Genomic DNA, 12,742 nt, shown 5'->3' with positions numbered 1-12,742 from the left:
AGTACTGAATTATTAATATTATTATTAATAATAATACTTAATAATAATAATAATACTTAATACTTAATAATAATTCACTTAGTTATTCCGAAAAAATATTAAATATAAAACAGAATGGAATAAAAACAGAACAGAATAAAATTATTAATTAATAGAAATTATTCATAGAAATTATTAAAAGTAACAAAACAAAAAAACCATATTAATTGATCAAATAAATTAATAATTATCCAAAGTTAATCATCACTAAACTTGAGTTGGACTAATACTTTTTTTTTGTCTGAAAAACATCTGTAAATTCCACTTCCTTTAATTCAGATTTCTGTATCCTGTGAAGCGTGGTCAAATTCAAAAACACTGAATATCTGTCACACTGACATTATGCTGACATCATTGCATCAGGCTGATGTAATATTTTGATTATTTTGACATTTGTCATTTCACTAATAATAGACTGTATTAAGCTTATTTAAATAGGCCGAAACCATTTGATTTACATTATAATATTAGGCACACAGGATGATAAACAACCAAAAGTACAAAAATCTTCACTTTGTAACTGACAAGCTGTGAAGCCTGGTTATGGTGCAACATTGTGAAATTGTTCTCCCCCCGACCCTCTCTTTCTCTCTCTGTAGAAAATGAGGACTGCTTCACATCAGAGTCAGCTGACTCTCCTGGCCAATCATACCTCTGCATCCCGTTCCACAGGGATGGATCCGACAGTTACAGCACGGAGAGCAGCACGACTGGAATAGCTTCTGATGTTTCCCCCAGTTATACGCGGCGGAGCCCCAGTGGAGGCCGTAGATCAGAGCTGGTGTTGCTGGGCTGCGGGGCGGCACTGGCTGCTATCGGTTTAGGTCATAACCTCCTGGACATGGTGCGTGTGGAAGAGAGTGCACGTCCACGATGGGAAGGGCTGTTTCACCGCACCGGGGGTCAAAATCGTGCTGCTAGCTCACCCACACGCAAAATCTTCAAACGTGAAAGCCCCCGTCGCCCTCCCCCTCTGCCCACTTCCCTCACACTCCTGTCTCTCTCAACTGTGTCTGATTGTAACTCAACCCGCTCTCTCCTGCACTCTGACAGTGAGGAGCTGCTCGTGCTACGCCCACCAACACCCTCCACACTCCCTGGACACAACCCGCCTCCTCTGAACCCACTGGTCAACACCCACCTGGAGAGCTTTAAACGCCACCCTCGCCAGTCCCTCACACCCACACATGTGCCCTCTGCACCCAGTGCAGCCTGCAGGCTTCGTCGCACTCCTTCAGATGGCGCAATAAAGACGGGGTGCTCTCCTGCCCATAACAACCACAATCCCACCCCTACCACACCCTCCAAAACAACAGGTGAGAAACTCATGCAAGCCTCTGGGTCAGTGATGGGACGCTTATGTTTTTGTCTGAATCTATTGATTTGTTTAAAATAGGGAGATACTGTCCTGATATCACAATGAAGAAAGAAGCCTCAATAAAATAATTACATTCTTCAAAAAAAAGCCTTTTAGGTTAGGCATAATCTTTTTATTAGTGTTTATTAAAGGGGTACTTCAGCGCTGGGAAGATGAATCTGTATTTAAACTGGGTCATCAATGTAGTAAAAATGTGAAATTATTTTTGAATTTGATGCTTTCTAGACTGAGAAAAGACAAAAAAATGATTTTTGTCTCATGGGGATGAAAGACTACAATTCCCAGAATGCTTCGCTGCCCTGTGAGGCCATTCCCAAAGTCACCGCTACTGGATTACAGTGACTGAGTTAGAGAATACACTACAATTAAAAACTGAACGTGTCTGTTCAATATAATGAGTGAGTCACCGCGCGAGTGTCACAGCACTGAGCACTAACTGCAGGAGTCCGATAAATGAGCTCTGGTGATGAGAGCTGAGGTAATCGCGGCATACATTCACAACGCAAGTTCAGTCTGGCACGTTTCAGTTCATGCCTTTGCAAGCTTAACTTTCATAGAAATTAATTTGAGAAGTTAAAACACTTACATTGCTCACCATAGCTCCGTTTAAATGAGTGCCTGCAGCTGCGAGCTGAGCTCTGAGTGTGATCTCCCATCCCACATGCGCGGAAATGGCTCCCTCTGCTGGCTGTAGTCTTTAGCCTTTGGCCAAACATTCCTCATATGATGCAAATATCGTCAATTTGCATCATAGGAGGAATTTTTTCAGAAATAAAATGCATAAATCTCTTGTCTCAGGGGGATATGACGGGGGAAAGCACATTTATTTGACTATGCTCCAGGGTTTCTACTGATACAAAGCCATATGCTAATCGCTGAAGTAACCCTTTAATCCTTTAACCCTTGTGGTGAAAATCAAGTTGAATGTCTAATGTGGTGTTTTTAATATGCTTTAAAGGGTTAATTCACCCAAGAATGAAAATTCTTTCATCATTTACTCTTCCTCAAGTTGTTCCAAACCTGCATGAATTTCTTTCTTCTGCTGAACACAAAGGAAGATATTTGGAAGAATGTAAGAATATAAGCAGATTTTGAGCCCCATTGACTACCATAGTATTTTTTTCCTACTATGGTAGTCAATGGGGCTCAAAATCTGCTTATTTACAAACATTCTTCCAAATATCTTCCTTTGTTTTCAGCAGAAGAAAGAAATTCATGCAGGTTTGTAACAACTTGAGGAAGAGTAAATGATGACAGAATTTCCATTTTTGGGTGAATTAACCCTTTAAGACAAACCATGTGCAAATCCATCAGTCAACAGCATGGCTGAATATTTTCTCCTTAAAACAACAGCGTAGCAAAGAATATTAATGTTGTGTAACGTTAACAACATATTATTAACTGTTTGATAATGTAGTCAAGGCAAAGGCTAATCATTTCAGTAACTGTTATGTTGACTTTTATTCAAATTCTGAATGGATTATATGTGAATTGAGATTTATATATCATCTGAAAGCTGAAGAAATAAGTGTTGAATTGCAAAATAATTTCCTTTTATCACTATAAAGCTGCTTTGAAGCAATCTGTTATATAAATGAAATATAAAAAGCGCTATATAAATGAAGGTGACTTGACATGTATGGTTTGTTAAAATAGGATTTGAAAATCTGGAATCTAAAGGGGTGCAAAAAAATCGAAGTATTGAGAAAATCGCCTTTGAAGTTTGTCTAAAGATGTCCAATGAAGTCCTTAGCAATGCATATTACTACTAATAATCATTTTTCATATATTTACAGCCTGAATTCACTAAATATCTTCATGTAACGTGATCTTTACTTAATATCCTAATCATTTTTGGCATAAAAGAATAATCAATAATTTTGACCCATACAATGTATTGTTGGCTATTGCGACAAATATACAAATATCAGTGCTGAACAAAAACTCTGGTGTTTCAAGCAATGAGTGGATTCTGACTAAATTAAACACCCCAGATTGGCCACTGCAATCAACAAACATGTTTGTGATTGGCTACATTGCTCACTGCTGCAAAAACTAAATAATAAATAGAAACATTTGATGTTCTCCAGAGCACAAACACAAATATGCACTGAAGCCTTTACCAAATCTGTTTCTTCTTCTGAATCAGTTTTTGTGTGAATAAATGAAACCAATATTTCTGCTTGACATTGTGTAGCATTTACTACAGACCAAGGTAGCCTGAACTGGTGTGATTTAGTGGAGGTGGGGACTAATTTGCATATTCATGAATCCGCATATAAAGCTAGAGTGTATAGGTACGTTCAAGCTATTTTAAGGCATAAAGAAATTAATTTCACAGAAAAAAAACAAATGTCTTTTATACATTTGTTTATACCCTTATGAAAGGAAAATATATTTGCCAATATATTACTTGAAATATATTATAATATATATTTTAAATACATATAATATATTGATGGTATTATACAATATATTAGATATTCCTGTAATATATTGCAAAATATACAAATGATTGCCGCTTTCATATATTGCAATATATTGGAGAATATAAATATTAAATCCAGTATATGTGAATATATTGCCTAATGTATTACATGATATTTTCCAATATACTGCAATATATTTTTGTTTCGTAAGGGTACATACACACAAATAAACAAAAACACATATATTTGATAGGTACATTTCATTTTGCCATTGAAATTAACCAAATGTTAACCAACATAAATACAGAGGACATTTTGAGAGAACATGGTTTTTAAACTAAATTTTTCTTCTTTTAAACGATTCCTGTTCACACCATTGACCAGCTACTAACATAAAAAATAGTGATTTGAAATCCTTTGACTGAAATGTATTCAGTTCGTAACTATATTTGTTTCATATGTGTGTCTTTTGTGATGTCGTATGTGCAGTGACTCCGTGGACCTTAAGTGAGGACCCTTCAGAGGTGCCCCGTCTTCCTGATCCGAATCTCATCTTCCCACCCACGCCTCGTCGGCGCTTCCAACCTGAGCGTCCCAAGACTCTGGACTTCCTTTGTAGGCCCCGCCCTTGTCCACGAGCACGCTGTGGATCCCAGTGGGGCGAATCTCCTGCCCACACGTCCAGCACTGAAACCCCATCCACTGTGGAGTTTGGAGGAGGTGTGGTCGTCTTGCCCACTCCAATAGAGCCACCAACCCCTTGTTCCCCTTGGGTGAATGATAGCCTTTTGGACCAACAGGATGAAGGACATTACAGAGATGGAACCCGACCTCTCTCATCAGATCCCAGAGACTCACCTTATAGAGTGCGACCAGGGTTCTGCTCTTGATTTCACCCCTCCAAACGTATTAGTCACTAACAAATTTAGACCCACTTGCTTTCAGATGTAGCACTTAGACCGTCCGACTAATCAAGGAGGAGTTCTGGATACCCTGGTGAAGAAAACATGCTTAAACCAGCCTAAGATGCTTTACTTGAGGATTAAGCTGGTTGTAGCTGGTTTTAGAGTCTCCCAGCCTGGTCAAGGTAGTTGGGTGGTTAGTTGGTTGCCCAAGTGCCCAAAATCCCTCATATTCCTCATAAACTAGCCAAAAACACAGCAACTTGACTGTACTGGAAGACCAGCTAAGACCAGCAAATTGATTTTAGGCTGGTTTGAAATGTTTTTTTTCCCCAGCAGAATATAGAAATACTTACTATATTATGGACTGATAGCTTACTGATGAGGAATAATGACCCAGAATAAACCAAATGTGCTTGGTTTGTGCATATTCCTGATGCTGTTCTGGTCTAAACCATGTTCAGTTCAACATCAGAAGTATTCAACACATATACAGTTCTACACTGCAAGAAAAAGAAAAAATATATATGTGTATATTTGTCTTGTTTTCTTAGTACAATAAACATTCTAAGATACATTTACTTGAGAAGCAGAATTAAAGGTGCAGTGTGTACATTCTAGCGGCGTCTAGTGGTGAGGTTGCGAATTAACCGCACACCCCTCCCTTTCGGAGCACATAGAGAAGCTACGGTGGCCGTCACAGGACAAAGATATTGTCATCTGAGAAAGCGGAAAGTAACTAGCGCTCTGTAGAGCAGATTGTCCATTTAGGGCTACCGTAGAAGCGCAAACATGGCAGTGCAAAATGGCATCTTCACTGTAAAGGGACCCGCGGTGTATGTAGATACAAATGGCTCATTCTAAGTTCATTAAAAACAAAACGGTTCATTATGTAAGGTCTTTATACGCCATTGAAAACATAGTTATGTATATTATATTGCATTTCTGTCAAAATACCCTCATTCATTCTACACGCTGCACCTTTAAAGTCAGAAAATGTATCTAAAAGTGTTTTACCCTATTGTCAGATATTATTTTGTTTCTCATTTTAAGTGTAAAGTGACTTTTTTTTCAGAAAACAAAACTTGTGCTATTTTTCTTCTCACGTAATTGTATATTGATTTAGAAATGTTTAGTACTGGCAAACAAGACAAAAATACAGATGCAGTGAGGGGTTGAACAGTGCGATAAGCTAATCTTCAGTATAAACCTTCATCACCAGGCGTAATAAGCTATCAAATAAAAATACAATCCAGATGCTTCATTAATGGCCAGAATGATTTCAGTCCTTTAGAAAAGTACAGGGTCTGCAGCTGTGATCTTGCGAGACATTTATCAGGACACTTTTTTTATTTGCAAACTTGTTTTTTATTCATATTGAGTGTATTATCTCAGCTGTCCTGCTGCGCTGTATTGACTTCCTCTCTGTATGTACACACGTCTGCATGTTTATGGTAGATTTAGCTCTCTGAACATAGTACTGGGTTATACGGAGAACATTGGGCAGTTTATTTCTGCAGCTCTTTGGAGTTTTCAGGTTTTATTTGTCATACATGAATGAGATTGTACACCTTTAGAAGTGCTTTTATCGGTCTCATGAATGTATAGTTCTGTTATACTTCCATTCGAGATCACTGATTGTTCTGTGGTTTGCACTGTAGCATGACGCACATTGTCTTTCACAAATACTTGTTTAGTGACATCTTCACCATCCAAACTACCAGAATTAAACACGAGGGAACATCTTTAAGAGAAAAGTTAGAATTTATTGGCTCTAAATTTGCAGCTATACAATAGTCAGGTACATTACTGCAGTCTTCCGGTGTTTATGCATGTGCAGTATGTGTGGTGTGTGTGAGTGTGTGTGTGTGCGCTGTTATGCATGTGAGTCTGGTGGATTCCAAAGTGAATGTGCATTGAATTTTGTTGGAGATTTTTTTTTAAATCCATGTTGAAATTGTTTTGCAGGTAGCCTTTTGTGCAATATTTTTTTATGTTTACACATTTATTTCGTTAAATTATTTTTATATTTTCACATTTTTATTACCTTGTGATGAAATTTATTGAGAGCAACATTTCTGTCTGGGTTTCTGGACATGTTCAGACAAGCAGAGGGTGAACATTCTTTTAGCACATGTTTACAGCATCGTTGTCCTCAATCCAATCTTTCATCTCTATACCCCAGCGAAATTTTCCTCTGGAGACAAAACAACATGTAGAGCCAAAACACAGAAGGGCTTGTGTCTCTCTTCCCCTTTCTGTCACATGAAACCAAGTTTTGATCAATTGTCATGCATAAAACAAAATGAACTAGCAGTGTAAAATTCAGAGTCCTGAAATTTGGCAAGTTGGCTGAGTATCCAGGAACTCTCACTTCATTCCATCTTGGTGTGGAAAAGGGGTGTATTTTTTCTGAGTTAAAGGAATGTGTAGCTATCATGAAGAGCATCTGTTGTCATTTATCAGCACAAACACTGTTGTCCCAGAGAGCAGGTGTTTTGGGTTCAGAAGTTGCTGCTATGAAACTTGTACTTGCACCTGAGCACATTAGACTTGTGTAAGAGCTCGATTAAAGCCCTGAAATGCTGAGATGTGGTGTTGTGTGACTGATCTTAGCACAAAATACAAATTTGCTTATTTTATCATCATCATCATCATCATCATCATCATCATCATCATCATCATCATCATCATCATCATCATCACAGAAAATAAATGAGACTAGACTGGTATGCATTCTCTCTGTTTCACTTACCATAAACATTAAGGCAAGACATAAAACTATTGTTGTTTTTGTATTTTCATAAATCGGTCCATTTTGAGATCTTGGGCTATTTTGCTTCACAATCACAATTCTTTAAAACTAGAGGAAAAAAACATTGAAAATACACATTTAAGTCTTTTTATTACACTTTATCTATTTGCATGTATAGATTTCAATTACAATACATATTTTAAAGGCTGTTTTCTCAAAATGATATTTTTTCTCATGCACATTTCTTCAGTAACACTTTCCCCCGAACCATTTGAGTTGTATTCCTTTCTGTATTCTGAAGGTTTTTACAGAGGGGTTTGTTCATATATAATTCACCTGATGATAAAAAATGTATTCTTAAAAAGAAGACAGCATTTCTGATTTATTGAGTGATATAAAGAGATCCAAATCCCCTACAAACCTCCAATATGTAACACTTTATTACAATAACACTTTATTTTGATAGACACTTTACTAGTACGTCAACTAAATCTCATTGGAGAATTAGTAGACTCACAGGAGGCAATTTCGCATAGCATAGCTATAAAAACAGCCCTGACGTCTAGGCTAAGACAAGAAAAAAAATTGGGCTGTCAGTGAAAATTGTATAAACATCTAACCATAGGCCAGGAATAGATTAGTCATCTAGAACAAACATGTCAAAGAAATGAAACCAGACACCTTGTAATCACTGTTGACTTTGCTTACATGATGGAATATCATACCTCGCAAGTTATTTAGGCAAAAATATGTAACCAAATTAAGGTTATTTTGGCTAAGTGGGTTACTCATAGCTCGACTATATTGGGTCTAGTTAACCGAGACTGTGAAATGATGGCTGTTGCTTGCTAGGCTATAGGTTAGATGTTAGGGTTTGGGTTAGTAGAACAAGTTGACACATACTTGCAAAGTTACTGAACTGTCTTTTGGAAGAGCATTAAAATAATATGTCAGCAGACATTAAGACACTACTTACATCAAGTCTACTAATACTATAATGATTGCTAATTGACATGTAGTTGCAAAGTTACTTAGTAGAATGTCTAAAGTGGACCATCAAAGTAAAGTCTTTTCTTTAAAAAAAATAATTTTGAACCTGGCTTTATCCGAGATTAATGCAAATTAGTGCATGTTTATTTATGATGCCCAATTTGCATACAAAAAACAATTATCTTGTATACAAATCTTAATTTAACCCAATTCACCTGTGATGTCTTGCCTTAATTTTGAGTGAGTAATTATTGTTCTGTGGTAATCTCATTGGTCTATGTTACTGTAGATTAAACATAATGACTAAATACTAAATCAGCCGTTTAAGAAAGACTGTCCATCCGTTTAATATTTCATTCTTCCATTTTACACAGATTTGTCTCAGTGAGCATGTCTAGGGCACCATCCCCATCTGTCTCAAAGGATGATTTCCATGCAACCTCACCATAGCAACCAGAATGGAGCAGTGAATTGGACTATTTTGTGTACCTGCTATTAAGCTGCAAGTAAAACCCATAATAAACAGTTAAGTACAGTGGAAATATAAATAGATTAAGTCCCTTCACTGTCAAAATGACAAGATTAAGTCTTCACTTTTTACTATCAGTAAGAATAAGATATAAATTACACAGAATAAACAAAAAACACACACTCCTACTTATAACAATGACCACAGTTTATTTTACTCCTACATGCTTTTGTATGTGTCAGTCAGACTGTGCTTGATTCACATGCTTACACTCATGTCCACTGTGTGTGTGTGTGTGTGTGTGTGTGTGTGTGTGTGTGTGTGTGTGTGTGTGTGTGTGTGTGTGTGTGTGTGTGTGTGTGTGTGCACTTAAGCCCACTCTGTGCGTTTGAGATCTTGTGAGATCACTGCGATAAGCATGTGGGTGTTAAGTGGAAGAGTAGGTTGTATATGATTGGCATCGTTTTCACTAGTAGTGACACTTAATTGCACTTCAAATGAAGGAGCTTTATGTGTTTACAACAAAACTGGTTCAGAATCTCTTAATAAAATTTTTAAAAAATTGTCTTGATCTGAAAAAAAAAAATATGCAAACAAAAAGCTGCAGGAATATGTAAACTATGTTTCACCAGCCACAAAATGGTGTCCTGTGGAGCACAACTTCGGACCACAACCACCTCGAGAGACCTACATCTGTTCGTTTTTTTCAGAACTTAAACACAACTGAGGATTAAAAGCAAGCATTTTGACAGCACTACTGTACTTCAGAAAGTATAATAAATGCCAGTGAGATCCCTGGTGGTCTCCTTCCCCGGGTCTCCACGGTCTACTCCAGGGCACAGCACACCTGATTCAGCTCTTCAGTCTGAGCCAGAGACTGTTTCTGACAGGACTGAGACAGGTGTGTTGACCCGCACTGGAATAAAGTCTTCCATGAAATGCCGAACCTCGTCCACGGAGAGTGCGATGAGGGGATAGTGGGGTGTCCGCAGTGGAAAACTGTTCAAGCGGGAGCTGTTTTACGGAACTTCAGATTTCTCTCTCTGGGCATTTCGTCGGATCTTCATTTCCGTCAGCTGGATGTAGCGGATGACATTAGTATCTGTCCCACATACATAGAAAAGGAGGAAACAGCTGTTTTAACACAGAAAATGTGGGCAGGAAGTGTAGTGTAAGATAAGTAATTTCAGTTTTGTGATTTTTTATTAGTATTCATTCATCAGCACAATCACTGTTTTCCTGGAGAGGAGGTGTTTTGGGTTCAGAAGCTGCTGCTTATTATTGAGAATTTTGTTATTTTTATATCATTGCAAATTTAACATGACTACTACTTAATCAGCATTTTAATGGCATCATACAGATGGATTTTGGATTATAGCAGAAGCTATTTAACTATGGATCATTTTCATAACCACAATTTTTTATTAGACAATAACAATCCAATGTCTACATTGTAATCCCACTTTTTTTAACAATATATCATGCTTCTAGTAAATGGGTTTGTATTGTCATTGTCATTGCTGATTTTGCAAATAGTTGTTTTTAATAAGTACTCATTTTTTATATCCTCCCCCCCCCCCCCCCCATATTTTTATGCTTTAAATAAAGCGATTGACATTGAGATTCATTTCAGCGTGACTGGCTTTGTTCCAAGGCTTACATTTTTAAATGAACCAAGGCCACTGGACATGATTGCTGTTGCACTCAATAATATGGCTTGCCATGGTTTTTCCAGCATATTTGACTATTTGACTATATGTCCCCTTCAGTTTGAGAAATGCTGGGATAGTGTGTGAGAGTTTTGATCTGGCTGACCTGTGGGCTGTTGTTTGTGCGACTCCTTCAGGTAGTGCAGGGCTTTGTTGAAATCTCCCAGATGATAATAAGCCACGCCAGAGCGATACAGGGCTTTAAAATTCTCGCCCTCCTTTCTCAAAACCTTCAGACAGTACTCTTTCACTCGTTCATAATTCACAAGCTCCATCTGCAACAGACAAGCTGCATGCAAACACAGACAAAATGAATTGCACCAATGACGGTTTGAGTTGTTGTTCTTTTGGATATTTTAGACTTGAAACCTTGGTTTGCAGTTTATAATCAAATTTAGATATATAATTTAGACCAGCCATGACGTCATTCTGCAAGCAGAACTAAAGGCATTTACTCACAGATTACATTCTTTCAAGGCATATTTAGGATTGGAGGAACCAAATCGAACAGCACTGAACTGAATATTATGGTTGTCCTGCTATAATTCAGTTTGTATAGAATGCACAAAAACCTAATATGTGTATTGAACCCCCCTGGTTTTAAAGTGGTAAAACATGATGTGCGTTCCCACCAGCCAGGCTGTTGTAGCACTCCAACTCCGCGTTCTCCACCGCGCCTTTCTGCTCGTCCGTCAGGCTGGACTTGCTGATGCTGGTCAGGACGGTGGACGGGGACTTGCTGGTGTCCGGGTCCCCCAGCACGCGACACAGACCCTTCATTTCCAGTAGCGCGCGGTGGTATTTGCCGATGGCCTCTCGGTATTTTTTATCCTTGTAGCACTGCGTGCCCTGCGTCTTGAAGTCCAGGGCTCGTTTCACCAGGTCCGCGGGCTCGTTTGGAGGTTTCACCACCGAACCGCTCTGATGGGGCGCGTGTTGCGCGGTAGCGCGCGTCTCCGCGGCTCCGGCCACCGGGAGGCTGCATGATGGTGGAGTTCGCGCTGCTGCTCATGACGCTCATCGTGCTGTTTCCCCTGCGTATACTTCCTTCAAACCTGCCGTGCTCCACGCTCATCCCACCGATTCCTTGAAGCCCGCGTTTTCGAGCTGCGTTCCTTGCCTCTTCGCGAGTTTACATGCCCGCTCAGGTCTTCACGGTTCAGTTTTAAAGATGGATTCCTGGATGATTCACACACACGCAGTACTATGAATTTTTCCTCTCTCTCTCTCTCTCTCTCTCTCTCTCTCTCTTCTCTCCTCTCTCTCTCTCTCTCTCTCTCTCTCTCTCTCTCTCTCTCTCTCTCTCTCTCTCTTCTTCTCCTCTCTCTCTCTCTCTTCTCTCTCTCTCTCTCTCTCTCTCTCTCTCTCTCTCTCTCTCTCTCTCTCTCTCTGGTCTGGCAGAACGGGATCGGTACGTCCTGCTCTCACCGAATGACTCAAAAGGGAGTGAGCGTGCGCATCAAGCCACAGCGCGCGCTGCCCTTAAGAAATGCGGTCATCACGGATGGAGCGCGATAACCGGTCTGTCAGTCCCCTGCTCCGACGTCCCGTTTCATTGAAATCCAGCTGAGCGCAACTCAGCCGTTAACCTTTGGGAAACGTCATGTTTGTGTCCCACAGGTGTGTGTGTGTGTGTGTGTGTGCGTGTGTGTGTGTTGGAAGCGGTTATAGCTGGTACGCCTGTTGTGTCTGGGTGTGTCGTGATTGCGGTAAATCGTGCTGGATGGGGAGTTCTGCTTTGCCTCAGTCAGTCATTTTCACACAAACACATGTGCGTTTCAGATTATTTCTGCACATATAGGCTCTATATAGAGTTCTATCCGTCTGAGTTTGATGCCTTTGAAGTTAAGATTACGGCCCCACTTTATATTAGGTGGCCTTAAGTACTAGCTATATATGTACTTACATCAAAAATAAGCAGGCTGCAACTTACTGTGTTCAAATTGTATTGCAAAGCACCTTTGCTGATATTGAGGTGGATACGGGTAGAGTTAGGGACAGGTGTGGTGGTTTGGGTCAGTTTAAAGGAGGGTTAGGTGTAAGAGAAGTGCCAACAGTGTAATTACAAATA

General features: G+C 39.2%; 2 protein-coding genes across 2 annotated transcripts in view; one reads left to right on the top strand and one right to left on the bottom strand.

Moving 5' to 3' along the window:
• Positions 1-9,326, top strand: part of map3k9 (mitogen-activated protein kinase kinase kinase 9) — a 39,915-nt gene extending 30,589 nt beyond the window's left edge. Inside the window, exons 10-11 of the mRNA XM_067420938.1 lie at positions 639-1,355; positions 4,336-9,326. Of these exons, the coding sequence (XP_067277039.1) occupies positions 639-1,355; positions 4,336-4,736 (1,118 nt within the window). The 3' untranslated portion in view covers positions 4,737-9,326. The remainder of the gene's footprint in view (positions 1-638; positions 1,356-4,335) is intronic.
• LOC137044698 (tetratricopeptide repeat protein 9A) lies at positions 9,244-11,912 on the bottom strand. Its single transcript, XM_067420939.1, is given in 4 exon segments — positions 9,244-10,064; positions 10,778-10,960; positions 11,304-11,610; positions 11,612-11,912. Coding segments are annotated over 4 exon segments (708 nt in total). The 5' UTR covers positions 11,747-11,912; the 3' UTR covers positions 9,244-9,981.
• Between the last annotated feature and the right edge of the window lie 830 nt (positions 11,913-12,742).

The sequence above is a fragment of the Pseudorasbora parva genome, chromosome 17, assembly GCF_024679245.1.
Source record: "Pseudorasbora parva isolate DD20220531a chromosome 17, ASM2467924v1, whole genome shotgun sequence".
Taxonomy (NCBI): Eukaryota; Metazoa; Chordata; class Actinopteri; order Cypriniformes; family Gobionidae; genus Pseudorasbora; species Pseudorasbora parva.
This window is presented reverse-complemented; position numbering and strand designations above follow the sequence as displayed.